The sequence below is a fragment of the Myodes glareolus genome, chromosome 19 (genome assembly GCF_982192425.1).
Source record: "Myodes glareolus chromosome 19, mMyoGla1.1, whole genome shotgun sequence".
In the NCBI taxonomy this organism is placed as follows: Eukaryota; Metazoa; Chordata; class Mammalia; order Rodentia; family Cricetidae; genus Myodes; species Myodes glareolus.
The window spans coordinates 48,142,422-48,167,240 of NC_142044.1; the positions used below are offsets into that span (position 1 = coordinate 48,142,422).

General features: G+C 46.3%; 1 protein-coding gene and 1 pseudogene across 1 annotated transcript in view; both read left to right on the forward strand.

The window, feature by feature from the left end:
- The window catches only part of LOC146890973 (mitochondrial tRNA-specific 2-thiouridylase 1-like), a 35,956-nt gene extending 11,486 nt beyond the window's left edge, over positions 1-24,470 (forward strand). Inside the window, 1 exon segment of the mRNA XM_087899156.1 lies at positions 20,015-24,470. Within this exon segment, the coding sequence (XP_087755282.1) occupies positions 20,015-20,022 (8 nt within the window). The 3' untranslated portion in view covers positions 20,023-24,470.
- On the forward strand, positions 23,582-24,540 carry LOC148118996 (ubiquitin-conjugating enzyme E2 L3 pseudogene; annotated as a pseudogene).
- Positions 24,541-24,819: the final 279 nt, after the last annotated feature.

A 24,819-nucleotide genomic window follows, 5' to 3' on the forward strand; every position in this document is an offset into this window, starting at 1 on the left:
TGAGCAGTTGCTCTGACAGGAACGTCATGTGAGCTGTGATGCTCTATCTTATATTTAGTCCTTAGGTTCAGAACTGGACTCGTGTGTGTGTGTGTGTGTGTGTGTGTGTGTGTGTGTGTGCGTGCTTTACATTCCTAAAAGTATGCTGTTGATTGTTATGGGAGTACAGGGAGACTGCAGGAATGTCACTGGAAAAAGAATAGAGCTGGCCTCACGGACTGAGGGGTCATATGGGTGCTGTGCTATTCACATAATCACAGAGGACCATGACCTGCGCTGTGCTGCGTGTGAGAGAGCCAGTCACAAGTGCTCACAGCACAGTACTCATGTGGGGACAGGAAGTATGGGCTGGAGGGGACATGCCCCCTAAGACTTAATGTCCAAACCCAATCTGTGAAACTGGCTGGAAAGTCAGGGTGCTGGGGTTTTGGTTTTTTTTCTTATTTTTTTATTTTTTTTGCCATGTATGGCCCCATTGCAGGGAGCAGGGCACCTGTCACCCACCCTCTACCACCCAGCCTGAATGTCTGAGGTATGAAAGTCACTCAGGTCCCTTGGAGCTGGAATGAGTTGCATTAGAACCCAAGGGCCCTTGGAAAATGGTTTCCGGATCCCTGGAATGCCCAACCAGGGTCTGCCAAGGGTGTTCTTGCCCTCTCGTTGCGAATGGAAGTGTGACTCTTCCTCAACAGGTGGCTTTCTATAGTTATTGAAAAGTGTAGGCCAGGCATGATGGCACATGCCTTTAATCCCAGGACTTGGGAGGCAGAGAGAGGCAGAGCTCTGAGTTCAAGGCCAGCCTGGTCTACAGAACGAGTTCTAGGACTGCCAGAGCTACACAGAGAAACCCTGTCTGAGAAAAGGAAAGAAAGAAAGAAAAGGCGAGCCGAGGAAGTGTGCATAAAGTAGTCCTCGGGTCCGAGACATTCAGCTGTTACACAGGATGATTGATCACACAGTCATGCCCATCCATCCGTCCGTGCACCCCTGGCCTCCCCCTTGGTGGTCTAGTCATTTCCCACCTCTTCACCCACTCACACCCACACAGCAGAATTTCTTCCAATTGAGTACTGCACACAGAACCCCAAATACCCTGGCCCAGCGACTCACACCTGACCAGAGAGACCCATCTCCCCATGGGCTGGGAGTAGCCACTCTTCTGTTCACAGCTAAAGGTAGAGAGCCAGGAGGAAATGAGGACAGATGGTTTGGGGAAAAATACATATTTTAACACAGGTCACCCTGGCAGAGCTGCCCTGTGTGTTCTTACCTGTGACAATGGCAGGGATGCCCCAGCCCACCACATGGTAGAACCTCATGGGCCCCATGTCAATGTTGCGTACTTCTGTCAGCATGCGGTAGACATGCAAGTTCTCCACCAGGGTCCAGGCAAAGGTGCTCATGGAGGCATAATGCAGGAGGATGGCGACAACTGTGCAGAGAAACTGGGTGGGGAGAGCAGGCTCAGCAGGTGGCTCCAAGGCCCCGGGACTGCTGAGGGGGTGGGAAGGCTGGGAAGCACCCTATGAAACTACAGACAGGGGGTCCAAGCCTAGGAGTGATCCCTTCTCATCAAGAGTAACCAAATCAGGCTGTTCTTCAGTGGCAGGGTCTCCAGTGTCTCCAAAGGGCAGCAAAACTCCTCTCCCCCTGTGTGATTCGGCAGGAGAGGCTGAGTGTGACAGTCTCTTGATGTAGATGGCAGAAGGAGGACCCCTCCTCAGCTTGGGGTCACTAGCTAGAGTGGGTGTCATTCAGGAACAAGACACAAACACCAGTCTTTTTTCTTTAAAGACATGCCAAGCCTAGCTTATGTTATTGTTTTTTGTGTGTTCTTAGGGTTTTTTTATTTTATGTACACGGTGCTCTATCTGCACATACACCTTCACTCCAGTGGCTGCGAGCCGCCATGTGGTTGCTGGGACTTGAACTCAGGACCTCTGTAAGAGCAGTCAATGCTCCTAACAGCTGAGCCATCTCTCCAGCCCCACAAGCACTAGTCTTTCTGAGACTCTGGAACTAAAGTATCTTTGCGAGCTGATTCTAATCTCTAAATACTAACTTCAGGCTTTATGAACACACTATGGAGTTGCACCTGCTCAGGGTAACGGCTCCCAGGCTGGTACTTCAGCCTGTGTTCCCAGAACTGGCACCACATGGTTCCTACAGCCAGTGGGTACAGCTGGGGGCTGGCGGCCACTTCCTCCAGGGCCCTCTCTGTCCAGTAGGAACAATGTCTTGATGATTTTCTGCTGATCTAAGACCCGGGAAGAAGGGGGCTGTCTCACCTATGTGCCCTTAACTGGTCAGGGCGATGTGGCAAGCCAAAGGCCGAGTGCTACAAATGAGAACTCAGCGTGTGGGCTGGCTGAAGATGGCATGCCTCTCTTCAGGTGGTGAATCAGCTGTGGCAGGCAGCTCCTCTTACAAAGACCCAGCAGTACCAGGAAGATGGGAAGAGGGACAAGGGATGCTGGGCTCCCAGGGTTCAACCCAGAAGGCTATTGGTGGAAACCCAAGCTCAGGTGTTCCACAATGGGACTTGAAGATGGAGCCCAGGGCAGCCGTTCACGGGCCTTCCAGGGACTTGCACTAGATGGAACTTCCAGGCCAGCCAGCTGGAAGGTGACAGGAAGGTCCCAACAGGAAGTTAAGCCAGGATAGAAAATGAAGGGGGAGGCGAAAATCTGGCCCTACTCAAGTTGGCCACTTGAATAAGCTAGCCCTACCTTGAGCCACACCCCTAACCACAGCCACAACTGACCCTCCCCCAGCTGAGCCAGACTCACAGCCAGATTCCACCCTGGTCACAAGCACCATCTCTTCTCATAGCTGACCACATCCTTATCAAAGCCTACTTTTGACCACAGTCCCAGATGGGGCTGACAGGTACAGTCCTATGCTCTGCCCTTGAAGAGCAGCCGGGCCTCAATGTCTTCTCTGAGGAACCCCCCCCCCCATCGCGGAGCCACACAGCTGGGAGCAGAGCCACTGCTCAATCTCTCACTAGATGTGGCTGTGTTCAAATACCAGGTCACTGCAGTCTGAGAAAGGTCATCAGAGCACAGACAGAAGGGTGCCATGACAGCACCATCTGCTGCCAGGCCAGCCTCCAAGGGCCAGGTGCCCACCAGAAAGTTCCTCCGGACAGTACAAGAAACTTCTGTGAACGTGAACACTGCTGAAGACAAAACTGTGCTACAGCTGGGCCATGCCCTCTGCTGGCATCAGAGTGCCATCCTCGGGGGGCAAGCCTGAGCTGGATTAACCCACACCATAGCCGTTTCCAGAGTGGGAAGTGCAGCGAGTTCAGATGGAGGACGAGGGTGAGAAAGTTGGCTAACTGTAGCTTTAAATGGGCAAAAGTAAACCCTTAAAAAAAAAAAAACATTGTTTGAAAAAAAGGGCAAGAAATTGACAGTAGGACCTGGCGGGGTTGTGTGTTCACACGTCTACACTAAACATACTTGCTTTTCCAGAACAAAACAAACGCACACTAAATCATTTCAGCCTGTCAGGCTTCTGGGAGATAAACAGCCTCGCCCAGAGATAGGACTGAGTTTAGATAAAAACCCAGGCGGGATGCCAAGCTCCTGCCACCACACACCTTCCTCCCAGAATGCATCTGTCTGGTCTGTGCTCACTGGTGCATGGAAAGCTCCCATTCCAGGCAGGTGCTGAGTCAGAAGTGAGCAGTGGCGTCCAATGCTCCACACCCTGTCCTTAGTTGCAGGGAAGTGGCCTGCAGCCATTGACTGCACTTTCCTCTATCCAGACTTTAGAGAAGCGCACCTATAGGACCCCAAATGAATCTCAGCTTACTGAGCCTTCACCTCGGTTATACGTGTGGAGGAAGGTAACCCTCCTTGCCCGTGCCTGTGAGGGCTACTATCTGGCTCAGGAAGTGGGAGGGAGGTTCAGTCCTTATTCTTGATCCAACCCTGTGCTTCTGTGACCCTGCAGGAAAGCCACCAAGTTCATCAGTGGGTCAAGGACAGCCTACAATCCACACCTAGGAGGTAGCAGGGCCTGGCCTTTCTCCTGAGGGCTCTGGCCACTCAGGAAGGTCTCCGTGTTTGCTGGGGAACTCCAGCTTGGCAGCCTTCTTCCCCCTTCTATCCCAAAGCCTGGCTTGGAGATCAAAGTCTCGATGCCTGGGCTCAGTGCTTTGTGCCCTGGGTAACTGTGTTTAGCTGCCACCCACTCATCCTCCACCCCAGAGCCCTTAAAACTACCCCAACCCCTCCCCCTTCCTGCCCTGGTCTCTGTTCTGGGCCTTGACTACCAGGCCTGTGTTGAAGCACAGAGTGCTGGCTGGTTGCCATGGCACCTCAGGGCATGATATGGCCTGCACACAGAAAATAGCTACTGATGGATTGTTTCATGGAATGGACCGATTCCTGAATCTTTCCCAGACACCTTCCGGTGGGTGGCACAGGGTAGTCTCACACAGCCCCTTCCCTGGCCCAGCTACCCACCAGCCACCAGGTAGAGGGTGAGAGGTATTCCTGAATCATGGTAGGTTGAATGTACATTTTTGTGCTCAAGGGCTCCGCATCCAAGGATGGTAAACATTTAGGGTAAAAAGAGTCACACCTGCACTAAGTGTGCATCCTTCCCTCTTCACCCTTCCCTAACGATACAACCCAACAACTAGTCACACCGCGCATACCTCACATTGCTGTCATGCAGCCCAGGGATGCTGTGACATGCACAGGAGGAAGTGCCCTGCGCAGACATGACCTCATCTGACACGTCTTTTGGGTCGGTATCCCCGGGACCCTAGTCAAGTCCATGTGGGAGTGGAACACAGCTGTAGCACCCCGGGGAGATCAGGGTGAAGCTGAAGGAACAGCTGGCTGCAGCCACAATGCCACATAGGGCACTACCCTTGCCAGAGCCCGCTGCAAGTGTGATGGTGTCTAGGTCAGGATCACCCCTCAAAGTCTGGGTCACTCACTGCATGCACAAGTGAAGGTCTGCTGAACTTGTGACACTCTAGGCTGACAGTCACTGTTTAGCCACTGGTGTGAAGCAACACACACACACAGTGTTCTGTAGCAAGTCCAGGGCAGACAACACACTTAGACTGGGAGAGTCAGATCCCTCACCTCAGGTAGTTAAAAGTCTTCATAGCCGAGGCCTTCTTGGGGTCTACAGGGAGGTGGCACCAAGGGCCAAGGACCTACTCCAACTCTGCTGCCTCCACCTGAGTGGCCTGGTGGGTGACTCCATTTGTCAAGAGTATCTTTCCTTACACATCTGCCTCTTAGCTCCAGGGGGTTAATGGGTGGACCTTGTAAGTGAGCTTTCAACATAGTTCTCATAGGAGCTGGGCTGAGCTGCAATCCCCTTCCCTCCCCAAATTTCCAACAAGTGGGCGGGACCTCACATATTTGAAATTCTCGTGTGGAAATATGAAAAACCACAGCTGGTGAGCTGGGACCACCCGAAGTCACAACCCCGTTGTGCCCCACAATTTTGCCTTCCGTCAGACCATCAAAGAACTGGACACAGTCAGCAGCAGTGTGGACCTGTGCTACCTCCTCAGGGTTGCTCCCCTTTTTCCTCAGACATCTTCTTTGGACAACAGTCTGTCCCTCCCAGGGCCCCATCACCTGGAGGACAAAGGCCACACTCACCAGTGAACTATAATAGCTACCCAGCCTCGCTCTATGTATGGCTCAGCCATAGCCGGCTCTCCATTCGTTCACAGCCAGATCTAATGTGCTCTCATAGGGGTGTGCTCACGTGACCGTCCTCTCCTCTGTTCCTTACATTTAGGTGTTACGGCCAGTGCATAGGAGTGCAGTTGTCTGCACACCCAGGCTGCTGAACTCCCTGAACGGTCACAGGTTTTATCTGTAGGTTGTTTCAAAATTTTCTGTGGACTCTAACATGCCAATCATGACATCTGTTAAGAGTTTTGATTTTTTCTACACGTGGCCCTGTTGGGACCCTCCTCCCACACCTTAGTGAGTAAAAGATGGCGGTAAGGCAGGCTCCGCCATTAAGAACCGGCACACCTTTAATCCCACGAGAGGCAGAGGCAGGAGGATCTCCAGGAGTTTGAGGCCAGCCTGGTAGCCTGGTCTACAAAATCTAGTTCCAGGACAGATAGGACAGTTACACAGAGAAATCCTGTCTCGAAAAACCAAAACAACCACAGCAACAAAGCCCACAGCTAAAACCACCGTACCCTCAACTGCTGTGTTTGTGCAGTGGTCCTAATCCTAGATTGACTTCCCTTTTCTAGTTTGTCCAAAGGGTTTTTTTTCTTTGCCCCCTTCTTTGTAATCATGAAAGAGTTTAAAAATACCATTTTTTTCTGCATTAAGAGAAATATTTTCTTTTTAAATGTAGAGCCAGGGACATGGCTTAATGGTTAGAGGACCTCATACCAGAGCCCCTAGGTTCATTCACTCCCCAACACCACCAAAGTAAGGTAGTACAGGCATGTGGGCCTATATAATCCTAAACACACTCCAGAGGTAGAAGACAGAGAGTCTGGACTTCGAGTGCATGCTGGGCCTCGGCTGACTCAAGTCCACCTGGGCTACCTTAGCCCCTGTGTCTGAACAGGGAAAGGAAACTTGGATCATTCCTTAGGTGTGGTGGCAAAAATGACATTTATAGCTTGACATGCTGCTAAATCACCTTCATGTCTGTCCTAAGATAAATCCAGCTGGTTCCGGTATCTACATACAGATGCTGATGCCTTCCCAGTGCCAGCCTTCCTCAGCTCAGAGGAGAGTGGGACCACTCAGCCACGGTTCAAATGTGTGCCCCAAACTCTCCGAGCTGTCTTCTTGCTCTAGTGTTTGGTATTTGTGCTTTTCTTTTTCCCCGTTAGAGATTTTTTTTCCTTCAAATAACACCTCCTGGCTATTTATCTTCTTATCCCCTTCCTTTTTTCTTACTTTCTGCTTTATTCTCCCCTTCCAAACTTCCTCAAGCTCCCAGTGTTCTTTTGCTAAAGACCCTTAGCTCTCTGGATTTCAGGCATCGTTCTTTTTAAAAAAGTGGGGTTTTTTTATGTATATGGATGTTTTGTCTGAATGTGCACCATGTGTGTGCAGTGCCCTTGGAGGTCAGAAGAGGGCGTTGGATCCCTGGGACTGGAGGTACAGACGGTTGTGAGCCACTAGTGTTTGTTGAGAATGGAACCCAGGTCCTCTGGAAGAGCTCTTAACCCCTGAGCCTTCTTTCTAGCCCCTCCTACCTTTTCTCTAGCATCAGTAATGTGATTTCAACTCTTTATTTTAATTTTATGATGCCCTGTAAATTATTATTTTAAATTACATTTACTTATTTTGAGTGTGCATATGTGTGAGCATGTGTGCCACAGGTACACGTGTGGACGTAAAAGGACACCTGATGGGAGTGTGCTCTACCCTTCCACTGTGTGGGTCCTGGGAATTGAACTCAGGTCGTCAGGCTTGGTACCCACTCTACCTGTTGCGTGGTCTGCAAGGTCAGACATAGTATTTCTATTAACATTTTTCTTTCATTAAGATTTCTAGAAACTTTTCTCAAACTTATGTCTTCTATAGGTTTATTTTGAGTTTGTCTTACTAGGTACAGAGCATAGCAGGCATCTACTGTCCCAGTGTGTAGACCCTTGTGATCATTACATAACTGCCCCCGTCCCTGGTACAACCATTTGCTTTTAGCCTCATGATCAGAGATCCCTGGATTTGTCTAGGCTGGCACTGTCGGTCATACCTCATGACTGTGAATCTTTTTGCCTCTTACAACTGTCCCTCGTGTGGACTATCTTTACACCAGTGGCAAATGCCACCAATCACCTGTGTCAGAGACGAGTATGTGCCAGGTAGTTGTGCCTGGACAGGCCTTGCTGATGAACACTGGGAGTTTGCTGGCCCCAGATCTAGCTGCGTTGGTACAGGTAAGTATTCTCACTGCTTTCCATGTCCTTCCTCCATAACACTTAGGTTCTGCCTAAGAACCTAAGTAACATGTTAACATGCCTGCTAACATCTGGAGGCATGCACGCTAACATCTGGAGATATCCGGTCTGGATACCTCTCTACCCTGGTGACCCATAGAGCATGGAGTGCATGATCTCAATGAGCATTTAGGACCCCTGTGAGGTTCTGCAACACCCTGAGGCCCTTGCAGTTCTCCAGGATCCAATGCAATATTCAATGATCCTACCCAACACTCAACATTTAATCATATCAGCTGAAGTTTCTCTGACATTCCTCTCCTCCTCCTCCCCACCTGCTCTCTCGGCAGGTTCCTTTCTCCTCTTTGGTCCTTCACATTCCCAGAAACCACTTCCTTGCTCTATGCATGTGCTGCTCCTCAGCTGTCATGGGCACGGAGAAAACAGAGGGGTGGGGAATCTGGGCACCACTATCCACTAACGCTCCCGCAGCACACAGGACTCTGGGGTTTCACACGTGACAGCGTCTTGATGGCTAATTCTAATTGTCAACTTGACACAAGCCAGACTCACTTAGGAAAATAGTCTCAATGAGGGACTGTCAAGGTCAGGTAGAACTGTAGGCTTGTCTGGGGGGGGCATTATCTTGAGTGTTAATAGATGGGAGAAGACCTAGCCCACAGTGGGTGGCATCATTCTCTAGGTAGGCAGCCTTGAATTATATGAGAGTAATGTGGTGGTGGTGCCTGTCTTTAACCCCAGCACTTGGGAGGCAGAGGCAGGCGATCTCTGTGAGTTCGAGGCCATCCTGGTCTACAAAGTGAGTTCCAGCACAAGAGCTATTACCCAGAGAAACCCTGTCGCTAAAAGAGAGAGAGAGAGAGAGAGAGAGAGAGAGAGAGAGAGAGAGAGAGAGAGAGAGGGAGTAAAAACCGAGACAATATCTGAACTGTCTCCTAAGTCTGAAACATCAGACTGCGTGGTAAGCCCTGTGATGCAGGATGTGAGGGTGATCTGGCTGCGACTTCTGTCCCCAGTAATCGCCAGGGTAGAGTCGGATGATCGAGGCCAGTCAGGTCTAATAAAGTGCATGAAACTTAGAAGAGACTTTGCACATTCAAACTACCACATTCCACTCCCTGGCCCCCAAACGCTTGTAACAATAGCGTAATGGAAAATGCGTTTAGTCCAACTTCAAAAGTCCCCGTCTATCACAGACTCAACAATGTTTAGAAGTTCAAAGTCTCTTCTGAGATTCGTGTAATCTCTTAGCTGTAAAATCAAAATAAAAAACAGATTACTTATCTCCAACATATAATGGCACAAGAAATACATTATTGTTCCAAAGTGTAGGGAAGGAGAATCGTGAGAAAATACAGGACCAAAGTATGACCTAAAACCAGGTAGATAAACTCCAAACTCTGTATTTCTATGTCTGAGGTCAAAATGCTCTTCACATCTTCAACTTCTTTCAGTTTTGTCGACTGCAACCACTTCTTTCTCTGGGGCTGGTTCCACTCCCTGTTAGCAGCTCTCCGTGTCACATATCCCAATGGCCCTAGCATCTCCAACACCATGGGTTCTCCAAGGAAATGCAAGCTTCAGCTTCACGAAGTGTTCTGTCTAGGTCTCCATTCATGGACACCCCTGACACATGCCTGGCCTCCCCAGCTTTCCTTAGATGTATAGGAAGATTCCATAGCCCTTTTCTTCTATCCTTAACTCTAAAGCCAGAAACAGGTGGCCAAAGCTGCCAAGTTCTGCTGCTTTCTGGGGCTGGAACATGCCCCCCTCGTTCAGTTACATCTTCACCAGCTTTTTGGTTGTGATGGTTACCTTCACTGGCTAAGCGTGACTAGCTTGGAACTTGTTCTGTAGACCAGGCTGACCTCAAACTAAGAAATCCATCGGTCTCTGCCTACCCAGTGCAGGGATTAAAGATTTTCACTACCGTGCCCCACTCTAAACTTTTCTTTAGTTCTTTTTCACAAGCAAAAAGCTTAGTTGGGTGGAATCTTGCCTTGAAACCACCACACCATCTGTTTCATTTCTTAATCTGTTTATTTCCTTGAACACATGGTTTAGCTCTGTTCTGCTTCCTGATACCTCTTTTCTCAGTCTGTACGTTTTTAATTGCTCAGCTTGCTCCTTTTCATTATAAATCTTCACTAGAGTTAACATTGATAACCACATGACAGAGTCTATACTAGGCTGTTTTGAGATTTCCTCTGCCAACGGAATTAATCTGAAACTCTTCACTTTAGCCTCAGGCAGACTATTCAGACAAGGGCAAAAAGCAGCCACGTTCTCACCAAAATATCACAAGATCAATCTCTAGGCCACACACTAACATTCTTCTCCTCTGAAACCTCTTGATCTCCACAGTTCAAATCATTCTCAGCACCACTGTCTTCCATGCTCCTGCTAGTATGGCCCATAAAGCTGTGTTTAAAGCATTCCACTGCTTTCCTATACCAAAGTACCAAAGTCCAACTTCCTAGAAACAAAATCATTGTCAGGCCTATCACAACAGTATCCCAGTCCCTGGTACCAACTTCTGTCTTAGTTAGGTTTTCCTACACAAAGGCCATACCTACTCCAACAAGGTCACTCTCTTATGGGGGACATTTTCTTTTAAACCACCACACACATCCACAGAAAAACATATCTTTTGGAACAACCTGAAACCTGTGTATTGGGTCATGATCATGCATATTTGGCTCAAGAACAAACTGTCTCTCATTACTTTGAAGTGACAGCTGAACTTGTTAATGAACATGAGGGGTGGCTCGTGATGAGTTTGGTGATGTTATAAAAAGATTCTCCCTGTTTCACTCTCTGTGGTCATCTGCAAAATTAGAAGTGGGTCTTCCTCGCCAAGACCTGGACCTTGCTGGCTCTCTTCCAGACTGGATTTCCAATCTTCAGAATGTGAGGCATAAATTTTGTTTTTTGTTTTATTAAAATTAAGATGAAAAGTACCTGGCATATTTTTCTTCCCAGTAATTGGCAGGTAATCAAGAGTAAACCTCTGACTTTATTCTACACTAACTTCTCCCTACTCTGCTCTGGCCTTGCTGGTTCCTCAACTCACCTCTGTCCATCCAAATGGAAATGAATCCGGAGGGCACCTGTGTCACTGATGCCATTGGGCTGCACATCCCTGAACCTGGCTCCTCCCCGAGGACTTGGTTTTTGGTGTTTCCAAGGGTCTCCTTCTCACCTGGGGTCCCTCAATTAGCCAGGACTTCCCTAGACATTCTTCAGCCCTGGGTTTGTAGAATTTTGGCCAGTCTGCCCTCATGGTCAAGGCTATATCAAGGCTGGAGTAAACATGAACACCCTTTGTACTCTGCCCTACCAGGAGGATGCCCTTCCCACCACAGCTCTGCTCCTGTGCACGCCTTAGAGCTGCTGCCACATCAGATACCAGTTTATGGGCCCATAGGTGCAGGTCAGAGGGCTTCAGGAAGTGCCTGCTATTCAGTGGAGAGGGGAAGGGAACATTATGCTGGCATTTCCAGTGGTCTCAGAGACACCCTCTGTATCCTCTACAGCCCCTATGCCTGAAGCAAGCAAGGAGACCCAGGCTCTCAATGGCCTCTCTGGAAACTTCCTTGACCTTCTGATGTTGCAGAATATTTGATCACACTGTGAACCATGAGATTGCATTATTCACTGGGAAAACCTGATTGGAGTTGTGTGACTCAGCCCTAGCATTCACCTTTAATCCCAAAGCGTTCAGAGTATTGTTAACAGGATTAAATAAAGTCAATATAGGCCCAGAGGTGGAGCAGGCAACCGGTTGACAGGAAGTGAACAAGAAAAAACCATAAAGAATAAGAGGCAGTCAGGAATATGGACAGAGAGACGCACAGGAAGTAAAAGGGAGAGACATTCAGTTTGAGGGTATTTTGTTTGAGAAGGCAAAGGGGAGAGGGAATTTGGGGGAGGCATCAGCCGAGGTGGAAGACAAGCTGGGTGCTTTCTCTTCTTCTCTGAGTTAGCAGGGTTTCACCCCAGCATCTGACTCCTGAGTTCTATTGGTAAAATCAAACAATTGAGATTTAGTCAAAAACAACACTCTTACATTTTTTTTTTACATATATTTGTTTGTTTGTTTGGTGGGGGCAGGCACATACACACATAGGTGGAGATGAGAAGACAGCTTGACGGAGCTGAATTCTAAGAATTAAATTCAGTTTATCCAGCTTGACAGCAAGCACCCTACCCTCTGAGCCCCCTCCCTCACCCCATTGGTTTGTTCATGGTATTTCAGAGCCTCCTGGTTGTGCAGGAATGGAATGCTGGTGATTTGGATTCTGGGCCACTCCAGCTTCACTGGAGACCAGCAGTCTCCAGATTCTTCTCTAAAGTGATGACCTGGTTGACGCCAGCCTGTGGAGAATGAGGAGGGAGCAGGGAACCCAACTCAGGTGCAAGATTCTAAGGGGATGTGGCTCACAGACCTCATTCATCAAGACAGCATCTTTATTGAAGTGATAATCACATCAGGTGACCCATTCAGAAGGGTAAAGCTACATGGTAGTAAGTAAGTACATATTCAAGGTCTTGCAGCCAAATATTTTGTTACCCCAAAGAAAACCTCACCACCACCACTGGCAGTGGTTGCTTATCCTCCCCTGCCCTGCCCTCCAGCAGTCTGCCTTCTGTTTCTACCAATCTGCTATTCTGGACGTTTAACATAGACCTGATGATGATGGTGGTGGTGATGATGATGATTGTGATGATGATGATGGTGATGATGATGGTGATGATGCTGTAGCTGAGTGGTGCTGCTGATGATTATGCTGATGGTGATGGCAATGATGAGGACGACGATGATGATGATGATGGTGATGGTGGTGGTGGTGGTGGTGGTGGTATGTTTCCTTTTGTTTTTTTTTTTTTGAAAGTAATTTTATTAAATTATAAAAGTTTCCATTTACGCCCCTCTTCCCAACACCCTCCCACTCCCCCCTCCCTCTCCTCCTCCCTCTTTGTCCCTAAGGGCAGTCAGGGTTTCCAGCCCTGTGAGAAGTTCAAGTTCCTCCCCCCTCCCTCCAGGTCCAGGAAGGTGAGTATCCAAACAGACTGGATCCCAAAAATCCAGTATATGCAGAGGAAACTAGTCCCAGTGTCATTGTCAATGGCTTCTCAGAAAGACTCCGAGCCAGCCACATTCAGAGAATCCGGCCACATTCAGAGAATCTGGTTGGATCACGTGCTCGTTCAGTCGAAGTCCAACTGCCCTTGGTAAACTCTCATTAGATCCGACCCCTTGTATCAGTGGGTGATAGCATCCCTTGCAGTCCTTCGTCATTTTCTTCGTCCTTCTACTCCTCATTTGGACCTTGGGGGGCTCAGTCCGGTGCTCCAATGTGGGTCTCCGTCTGTATCGCCATTCATCGCCAGATGAAGGATCTATGGTGATAAGCAAAATATTCATCAGTATGGTTATGGGCCAAGGCCGGTTCAGTCACCCTCTCCTCTGTCCAGAGAACAATCTGGGGATCTCTCCTTGGACCTGGGATCCCATATATAATCAAGTTTCCTGTAAACCCTAAAATGACTCCCTTAGTTGAAATATATTCTTCCCTGATCCCATATTCATCCTTCCTCCCTTCCCCCCATCCCGGTCAACCGAGCTTTCTCCATTCCTCCCCTACTCCCTTCTCTCTAACCCTCTCCCCTTCCAACAACCCTCCCACCCCCCCCCATGCACCCAAGGTTACCTGGGACTCTTGACTATTTCCTACCTCCTGGCGGATAGCTAAATAATCTTCATCAGGTTCGTCTTCTTATTTAGCTTCTCTAGGATCACGAATAATAGGCTCAAAGACCTTTAATTATGGTTAGAATCCACTTATGAGTGAATACATTCCATGTTCCTCTTTTTGGGTCTGGCTTACCTCACTCAGTAAAGCGTTTTCTATGTCCATCCATTTGCATGCAAAATTCAAGATGTCATTATTTTTTACCGCTGAGTAAAACTCTAATGTGTATATGTTCCACACCTTTTTTAACCATTCTTCTATTGAGGGGCACCTAGGCTGTTTCCAGGTTCTGGCTATTACAAATAGTGCTGCTATGAACATAGTTGAACAAATGCTTTTGTAGTATGCTAGGGAATCTCTAGGGTATATTCCCAAGAGTGGAATTGCTGGGTCCTGAGGGAGGTTGACTCCCAGTTTCCTGAGAAACCGCCACACTGATTTCCACAGTGGCTGCACAAGTTTGCATTCCCACCAACAATGGATGAGTGTTCCCCTCACCCCACATCCTCTCCAGCATAGGCTATCATTGGTGTTTTTGATTTTAGCTATTCTGACAGGTGTAAGATGGCATCTCAAAGTGGTTTTGATTTGCATTTCCCTGATCGCTAAGGAGGTTGAGCATGACCTTAAGTGTCTTCTGGCCATTCGAAGTTCATCTGTTGTGAATTCTCTGTTCAGTTCAGTACCCCATTTTTTAATTGGGTTAATTAGAGTTTTAGTGCCTAGTTTCTTGAGTTCTTTGTATATTTTGGAGATCAGACCTTTGTCTGATGAGGGGTTGGTGAAGATCTTCTCCCAGTCAGAAGGCAGCCTTTTTGTCTTGCTGACAGTGTCCTTTGCTTTACAGAAGCTTCTCAGTTTCAGTAGATCCCATTTATTCATTGTTTCTCTTATTGTCTGTGCTGCTGGGGTCCTACTTAGGAAGAGGCCTCCTGTGCCTATATCTTGTAGACTACTTCCCACTTTCTCTTCTATCAGGTTCAAAGTGGACGGATTAATGTTGATGTCTTTAATCCATTTGGACCTGAGTTTTGTGCATGGTGATAGGTATGGATCTACTTTCATCCTTCTACAGGTTGACATCCAGTTATGCCAGCACCATTTGTTAAAGATGCTTTCCTTCTTCCATTGTATACCTTTAGCTCCCTTGTCAAAAATTAGGTGCTCATAGGTTTGTGGGTTAATATCCGGGTCTTCTATTCGATTCCAAAGGTCGATTTCTCTGTTCTTATGCCAATACCAAGCTGTTTTCAATACTGTAGCTCTGTAATAGAGTTTGAAGTCAGGGATGGTAATGCCTCCTGAAGTTCCTTTATTGTATAAGATTGTTTTGGCTATCCTGGGTTTTTTGTTTTGCCATATAAACTTGATTATTGTTTTCTCAAGGTCTGTGAAGAAGTTTGATGGGATTTTGATGGGGATTGCATTGAATCTATAGATTGCTTTTGGTAGAATTGCCATTTTTACTATGTTAATCCTCCCAATCCACGGACAAGGGAGATCTTTCCATTTTCTGGTATCCTCCTCAATTTCTTTCTTCAAAGACTGAAAGTTCTTGTCAAATAGGTCTTTCACTTCCTTGGTTAGAGTAACCCCAAGATATTTTATGCTATTTGTGGCTATCGTGAAAGGTGATGTTTCTCTGATTTCCCTCTCTGCTTCTTTATCCTTTGTGTATAGGAGGGCCACTGATTTTTTGGAGTTGATCTTGTATCCTGCCACGTTACTAAAGGTGTTTATCAGCTGTAGGAGTTCTTTGGTAGAGTTTTTGGGGTCACTTATGTACACTATCATATCGTCAGCAAATAACGAAAGTTTAGCTTCATCCTTTCCAATTCGAATCCCCTTGATCTCCTTATATTGTCTTATTGCTATTGCTAGAACTTCAAGCACTATATTGAAGAGGTATGGAGAGAGTGGACAGCCTTGTCGTGTTCCTGATTTTAGTGGAAAGGCTTTGAGTTTCTCTCCATTCAATTTGATGTTAACTGTCAGCTTTCTGTATATTGCTTTTATTATATTTAGGTATGATCCTTGTATCCCCAGTCTCTCCAACACCTTTATCATAAATGGGTGTTGAATTTTGTCAAATGCTTTTTCAGCATCCAATGAAATGATCATATGGTTTTTTTCTTTCAGTTTATTTATATGATGGATTACATTGATAGATTTGCGTATGTTGAACCAGCCCTGCATCTCTGGGATGAAGCCTACTTGATCATAATGGATAATTTTTCTAATGTGTTCCTGGATTCGGTTTGCCAGGATTTTATTGAGAATTTTCGCGTCGATGTTCATGAGTGAGATTGGCCTGTAATTCTCTTTCTTGGTTGTGTCTTTATGTGGTTTTGGTATTAAGGTAACTGTAGCTTCATAAAAGGAGTTTGGCAATGACTCTTCTGTTTCTATATTATGGAATACATTAAGGAGTATAGGTATTAGCTCTTCCTGGAAGTTCTGGTAGAATTCTGCATTGAAACCATCTGGTCCTGGGCTTTTTTTGGCAGGGAGATTTCTGATAACAGCTTCTAATTCTTCATGACTAACAGGTCTATTTAGATTGTTCACCTGGTCTTGGTTCAACTTTGGTATATGGTACTTATCTAAAAAAATGTCCATTTCTTTTACATTTTCCAACTTTGTGGCATATAAACTTTCGTAGTAAGATCTAATGATTCTCTGAATTTCCTCTGTGTCTGTGGTTATATCCCCCTTTTCATTTCTGATCCTATTAATTTGCATGTGCTCTCTCTGCCGTTTGATTAGTTTGGATAGGGGTTTGTCAATCTTGTTGATTTTCTCCAAGAACCAGCTTTTTGATTCATTGATTCTTTGGATTGTTTTCTCTGTTTCTATTTTGTTGATTTCAGCCCTCAGTTTGATTATTTCCAGTCTTCTACTCCTCCTGGGTGAATCAGCTTCTTTTTTTTCTAGAGCTTTCAAGTGTGCTGTTAGGTCTCCAATGTGTGCTTTCTCCGTTTTCTTTATTTGGGCACCTATTGCTATGAATTTTCCTCTTAGCACTGCTTTCATAGTGTCCCATAGGTTTGAGTATGTTGTGTCTTTGTTTTCATTAAATTCAAGGAAGACTTTAATTTCTTTCTTAATTTCGTCCTTGACCCAGGGGTGATTTAGTAGTTGACTGTTCAACTTCCATGAGTTTGTTGACTTCCTGGAGGTAGCATTGTTGTTGAATTCTAATTTTAATCCATGGTGATCTGACAAGACACAGGTGGTTACTAATATTTTTTTGTATCTGTGGGAGTTTGCTTTGTTACCGAGTATGTGGTCAATCTTCGAGAAGGTTCCATGAACTGCAGAGAAGAAGGTATATTCTTTCCTATTTGGGGGAGTGTTCTATAGATGTCTGTTAAGTCCATTTGATTCAATACCTCCAATAAATCTCTTAATTCTCTGTTTGGTTTCTGTCTGATTGACCTGTCCATTGGTGAGAGAGGAGTGTTGAAGTCTCCTACTATTAGCGTGTGTCGTTTGATGACTGCCTTGAGTTCTAGAAGAGTTTCTTTTACATATGTGGGTGCCTTTACATTAGGGGCATAGATATTCAGGATTGAGACTTCTTCCTGATGAGTTGTTCCTGTTATGAGTATGAAATGTCCATCTCCATCTCTTATGATTGATTTTAGTTTGAAGTCGATTTTGTTAGATATTAGAATGGCCACACCCGCTTGTTTCTTAGGTCCATTTGCTTGGAAAACCTTTTCCCAACCCTTTACTCTGAGTAGGTGTCTGTCTTTGTGGTTGAGGTGTGTTTCTTGTAAACAGCAGAATGTTGGATCCTGTTTTCGTATCCAATCTCTAAGTCTGTGCCTCTTTATAGGTGAATTGAGTCCATTGATATTAAGAGATATTAATGACCATTGGTTGTTGACTCCAGTCATTTTTTTTTGGGGGGGGGTAATAGAGTGTATGTGTTTTCCTTCTTTGAATTGTGCTAGTGAAGGGTCGCTAGATGTCTGAATTTTGTAGTCAGTGTTGGCAATGTTGGATTCTTTGGGATGTAATTTTCCTTTTAATATTCTCTGTAAGGCTGGATTAGTAGTTACGTATTGTTTAAATTTGTTTTTATCCTGGAATATTTTGTTTTCTCCGTTGATAGTGAACGAAAGCTTGGCTGGGTAAAGTAGTCTGGGCTTGCATCCATGGTCCCTTAATTTCTGCAGTACCTCTATCCAGGACCTTCTGGCTTTCATGGTTTCTATAGAGAAGTCTGGTGTAAGTCTGGTAGGTTTACCTTTATAGGTTACTTGACCTTTTTCCTTTGCAGCTCTTAATATCCTTTCTTTAATCTGACTGCTTTGTGTTTTGATTATTATATGGCGAGGGGATGTTTTTTTCTGATCCAGTCTATTCGGTGTTCTGTATGCTTCTTGCACCTTCATAGGAATATCACTCTTTAGGATGGGAAAGTTTTCTTCTATAATTTTGTTGAATATATCTTCTGGACCTTTGATCTGCAATTCTTCTCCTTCTTCTACTCCTATTATTCTTAGATTTGGTTTTTTTATTATGTCCCATATTTCCTGAATGTTTTGTGATGAGAATTTGTTGGATTTGCTGTTTTCTTTGGTCAGGGCATTTATTTTCTCTATGGTGTCTTCATAATCTGAGATTCGTTCTTCTGTCTCTTGTATTCTATTGGTTATGCTTGATTCTGTAGTCTCCGTTCGTTTACCTAGATTTTCCATATCCAGCCGGCCCTCGGTTTGTGTTTTCTTCACTGCCTCCATTTCAGTTTTCAATTCTTGAACTGATTCCATTACCTGTTTGATTGTTTTTTCTTGGTTTCCCAGGGTATCATTTACGAATTTACTCATTTCTTCAAACTTTTTGTTATATTTGTCTTCCATTTCTTTACTCATTTCTTCCATCTTTTGTTATATTTCTCTTCTATTTCTTTAAGTGAGTTATTCATACCCTGTTTAAGAGACTCTATTGCTTTCATAATGACACTGTTTTCCACTTCTTCCGGAATAGGGCGTTCAAGTCCTTCTGTCATATGATCGCTGGGATCTGGTGTTTTCATGTTGTTTTTCAGATTGTTGGAGGAATTCTTGCCTTGGCGCCTGTCCATCTCTTCCTTCAGATGCTCTCCAATGGCTCTTCCCTCCGCTGGGTCTTCTTCTACTGGATTAGTGCCCCTTGCTATCCAGGAATCACTTTGCGTGCAGCCTTAGCTTGCTGCAGGCAGGCTATTAGAACAAAGGGACTTCCTTCCCTTTGCACTCACCACCTGTCCCGACTCGCGGTGCCCACCCCGGCTGAGATGGAGGAATTTAAGCCCCGAAAAAGGGAGAGGGGAGGGGAGGGGTTCCAGGCAGAAAGCTGGGATGGCGTAGCAGGAGAGAGGAATTAGCTGGGGGAAGCTGCCCCTTTGGAGTAGCCAGGGACATAAGGATGGCGGGAATATTGTGTGTTCCCTAACCGGACTTGTATGGCGGTCAACACACTTACCCCTCCACAGGATCAGAGCCCCTCGCTGGTCAGAAGACTCCCTGCCTGCAGTCTTAGCTTGCTGCAGGCCGGCTATCAGAACAAAGGGACTCCCGTCCCTTTGCACTCGCCGCCTGCCCTGGCCCACGGTGCCCACCCCGGCTGAGATGGAGGAATTTAAGCCCTGAAAAAGGGAGGGGGAGGGGAGGGGTTCCAGGCAGAAAGCTGGGATGGCATAGCAGGAGAGAGGGATTAGCTGGGGGAAGCTGCCCCTTTGGAGTAGCCAGGGAGATAAGGATGGCGGGAATATTGTGTGTTCCCTAACCGGACTTGTATGGCGGTCAACACACTTACCCCTCCACAGGATCAGAGCCCCTCGCTGGTCAGAAGACTCCCTGCCTGCAGTCTTAGCTTGCTGCAGACCTGCTATCAGAACAAAGGGACTCTTGTCCCTTTGCACTCACCGCCTGACCCGGCCCGCGGTGCCCACCCCGGCTGAGATGGAGGAATTTAAGCCCCGAAAAAGGGAGAGGGGAGGGGAGGGGTTCCAGGCAGAAAGCTGGGATGGCATAGCAGGAGAGAGGGATTAGCTGGGGGAAGCTGCCCCTTTGGAGTAGCCAGGGAGATAAGGATGGCGGGAATATTGTGTGTTCCCTAACCGGACTTGTATGGCGGTCAACACACTTACCCCTCCACAGGATCAGAGCCCCTCGCTGGTCAGAAGACTCCCTGCCTGCAGTCTTAGCTTGCTGCAGGCCGGCTATCAGAACAAAGGGACTCTTGTCCCTTTGCACTCACCGCCTGACCCGGCCCGCGGTGCCCACCCCAGCTGGTATGTTTCCTTTTGTGTCTGACTTCTTTCACTTGCCTACAGCACTGTGAACCTCCTTACAAACTCTACAGAAGCCAACTGTGTGTCTTCTCTGGGGAGCTGTCCATTCAAATCCTCCACTTGCTTTTTTTTCTTTTTCCTTCCTTTGCCAGTTTCTCACTTGGATTTTTCACACTTTCCTCTTGAGTTGTCGGAATTATTTTTTTAAGATTCATTAGTATTTATGTATATGTGTGTGTACCTGCCCAAGTTTACGTGCACCGTATGCATGCAGGTGCCCACAGAGGCCAAACAACATTGGGTCTCCAGGTTAGGGTTACAGACAGTTTTGAGCACTTGGTGTGGCTGCTGTGAACCAAACCTGGGTCCTCTACAAGAGCAGCAAGTGCTGTTAACTATTGAGCCATCTCTCCTGTCCCAAGATTCTTCACAGATCCTGGATCCTAAGCCCTTATCTAACACATGATTTGCAAGCGTTTTCTCCCTTTCTGCAGTTTATCCATTCTTTTCCTGACAGTGCCCTTGGATTCAGATAATATGCTAATTTAGTGAAGTTCAACTGATCCATTTTTTTTAGTGGTGGATGTGTCAGTGCTGTGCCCAGTAGTTCACTGTCAAACCCAAAGACATTAGAATTACCACCAACCATGTTTGCTGTCAAGAAAGGTATCCATGCAGTAGCACCAGATCCAAGATGGCGGCCAGCAGGAGGCTGATGATGGAGCCTGAAGAGATCCGCAAATGTAGAAGGGAAAATGTCCGTAACATCCAGGTCGGTAAAGTTTATTTTTTGACTTGTCAAGGGCTTATTGTTCCTGACAACCCTCCATATGACAAGGGGGCCTTCAAGAATTGAAATCAACTTTCCAGACGAGTATCAGTTCAAACCACCCAAGATCACATTTAAAACCAAGATCTGCCACCCTAACATTGATGAGAAGGGGCAGGTTTGTCTGCCAGTAAAAAAAGACAAGAAAAGAAAAGAAATTTTTGTTTTTTGTTTTATTAAAATTAAGATGAAAAGTACCTGGCATATTTTTCTTCCCAGTAATTGGCAGGTAATCAAGAGTAAACCTCTGACTTTATTCTACACTAACTTCTCCCCACCCCTGCTCTGGCCTTGCTGGTTCCTCAAGTAACCTCTATCCATGCAAATGGAAATGAATCCGGAGGGCACCTGTGTCACTGATGCCATTGGGCTGCACATCCCTGAACCTGGCTCCTCCCCGAGGACTTGGTTTTTGGTGTTTCCAAGGGTCTCCTTCTCACCTGGGGTCCCTCAATTAGCCAGGACTTCCCTAGACATTCTTCAGCCCTGGGTTTGTAGAATTTTGGCCAGTCTGCCCTCATGGTCAAGGCTATATCAAGGCTGGAGTAAACATGAACACCCTTTGTACTCTGCCCTACCAGGAGGATGCCCTTCCCACCACAGCTCTGCTCCTGTGCATGCCTTAGAGCTGCTGCCACATCAGATACCAGTTTATGGGCCCATAGGTGCAGGTCAGAGGGCTTCAGGAAGTGCCTGCTATTCAGTGGAGAGGGGAAGGGAACATTATGCTGGCATTTCCAGTGGTCTCAGAGACACCCTCTGTATCCTCTACAGCCCCTATGCCTGAAGCAAGCAAGGAGACCCAGGCTCTCAATGGCCTCTCTGGAAACTTCCTTGACCTTCTGATGTTGCAGAATATTTGATCACACTGTGAACCATGAGATTGCATTATTCACTGGGAAAACCTGATTGGAGTTGTGTGACTCAGCCCTAGCACTCACCTTTAATCCCACAGCGTTCAGAGTATTGTTAACAGGATTAAATAAAGTCAATATAGGCCCAGAGGTGGAGCAGGCAACCGGTTGACAGGAAGTGAACAAGAAAAAACCATAAAGAATAAGAGGCAGTCAGGAATATGGACAGAGAGACGCACAGGAAGTAAAAGGGAGAGACATTCAGTTTGAGGGTATTTTGTTTGAGAAGACAAAGGGGAGAGGGAATTTGGGGGAGGCATCAGCCGAGGTGGAAGACAAGCTGGGTGCTTTCTCTTCTTCTCTGAGTTAGCAGGGTTTCACCCCAGCATCTGACTCCTGAGTTCTATTGGTAAAATCAAACAATTGAGATTTAGTCAAAAACAACACTCTTACATTTTTTTTACATATATTTGTTTGTTTGTTTGGTGGGGGCAGGCACATACACACATAGGTGGAGATGAGAAGACAGCTTGACGGAGCTGAATTCTAAGAATTAAATTCAGTTTATCCAGCTTGACAGCAAGCACCCTACCCTCTGAGCCCCCTCCCTCACCCCATTGGTTTGTTCATGGTATTTCGGAGCCTCCTGGTTGTGCAGAAATGGAATGCTGGTGATTTGGATTCTGGGCCACTCCAGCTTCACTGGAGACCAGCAGTCTCCAGATTCTTCTCTAAAGTGATGACCTGGTTGACGCCAGCCTGTGGAGAATGAGGAGGGAGCAGGGAACCCAACTCAGGTGCAAGATTCTAAGGGGATGTGGCTCACAGACCTCATTCATCAAGACAGCATCTTTATTGAAGTGATAATCACATCAGGTGACCCATTCAGAAGCTACATGGTAGTAAGTACATATTCAAGGTCTTGCAGCCAAATATTGTGTCACCCCAAAGAAAACCTCACCACCACCACTGGCAGTGGTTGCTTATCCTCCCCTGCCCTGCCCTCCAGCAGTCTGCCTTCTGTTTCTACCAATCTGCTATTCTGGACGTTTAACATAGACCTGATGATGATGGTGGTGGTGATGATGATGATTGTGATGATGATGGTGGTGATGATGATGGTGATGATGCTGTAGCTGAGTGATGCTGCTGCTGATTATGCTGATGGTGATGGCAATGATGAGGACGACGATGATGATGATGATGGTGATGGTGGTGGTGGTGGTGGTGGTGGTATGTTTCCTTTTGTGTCTGACTTCTTTCACTTGCCTACAGCACTGTGAACCTCCTTACAAACTCTACAGAAGCCAACTGTGTGTCTTCTCTGGGGAGCTGTCCATTCAAATCCTCCACTTGCTTTTTTTTCTTTTTCCTTCCTTTGCCAGTTTCTCACTTGGATTTTTCACACTTTCCTCTTGAGTTGTCGGAATTATTTTTTTAAGATTCATTAGTATTTATGTATATGTGTGTGTACCTGCCCAAGTTTACGTGCACCGTATGCATGCAGGTGCCCACAGAGGCCAAACAACATTGGGTCTCCAGGTTAGGGTTACAGACAGTTTTGAGCACTTGGTGTGGCTGCTGTGAACCAAACCTGGGTCCTCTACAAGAGCAGCAAGTGCTGTTAACTATTGAGCCATCTCTCCTGTCCCAAGATTCTTCACAGATCCTGGATCCTAAGCCCTTATCTAACACATGATTTGCAAGCGTTTTCTCCCTTTCTGCAGTTTATCCATTCTTTTCCTGACAGTGCCCTTGGATTCAGATAATATGCTAATTTAGTGAAGTTCAACTGATCCATTTTTTTAGTGGTGGATGTGTCAGTGCTGTGCCCAGTAGTTCACTGTCAAACCCAAAGACATTAGAATTACCGCCAACCATGTTTGCTGTCAAGAAAGGTATCCATGCAGTAGCACCAGATCCAAGATGGCGGCCAGCAGGAGGCTGATGAAGGAGCCTGAAGAGATCCGCAAATGTGGAGTGAAAAATGTCATAAATAAAGGTCATAAATTCATAAATAAAGGTTGATGAAGTTAATTTATAGACTTGTCAAGGGCTTATTTGTTCCTGACAATTCTCCATATGACCAGAGGGCCTTCAAGAATTGAAATCAACTTTCCAGACGAGTATCGGTTCAAACCACCCAAGATCACATTTAAAACCAAGATCTGCCACCCTAACATTGATGAGAAGGGGCAGGTTTGTCTGCCGGTAATTAGTGCTGAAAACCGGAAGCCAGCCACCAAAACCGACCACGTAAACCAGTCCCTCAGCACTGGTAAAAGACCCCCAGCCTGAGCAGCCACTCCCTGCTGACCTAGCTGAAGAATACTCTAAGGACCGTAAAAAAATTCTGTAAGAATGCTGAAGAGTTTACAAAGAAATATGGGGAAGAGCGACCTGTGGACTAAAATCTGCCAGGAGTGATTCCAGTAAGTTTGAGCAGAGCCCCTGAGCAGTGCATTCAGATACCCCGCAAAGCAGAACTCTGTGGAAAATAAACACGTGCTACTGCCTGGCATTCACTTGTGGTGGTTACTAACTTTCTTCTGTTTTCTAAATCTAGGTAACCTGTAAAGAAGGATTAAAAAATTCAGATGTTCTAAAAAGAAAAAACAGACAATAAAAGAAAAGAAAAAAAAGAATGGTACCCATGCCAACTGGGGTGGCACACAACTTTAATCCCAGCACTTTGGATGCAGAGGCAGGTGGATCGCTATGAGTTCAAGACCAGACTGATCTACGTGGCGAAATTGTCTTTAAAAAGGGGAAGGGGTATCTTTTCACCAATTATATAAAACAGTATTTTAATTTATATCTGAAAGTGAACAGTAATGCAGAAAGTCTGTGACAAAAAAAAAAAAAACCCAACATTTTAAAACAAATTGGACCTGCCTCTGCACCGTCCTTGCTCTCCGGACTCCCACACACTGACAAGAAACTCCTACAGGGAACAAAGGGAACTGTATTATCCTTCAAACTCCATAGTAGGGAGGGAACTGTCCCAGGGCAGCAGCGGAGTGATAGTGAAGCTTGCCAGTGAGAAATTATCCAGTATCTGAGACTGGCAGGCGGAGGAAGACTACCTAGAACTTACAAGCAACAACCAGGCCTGGTGGGACAGATCTGTACCGCTGTCAGGCGTTATAGGCAAGTAATGTAAC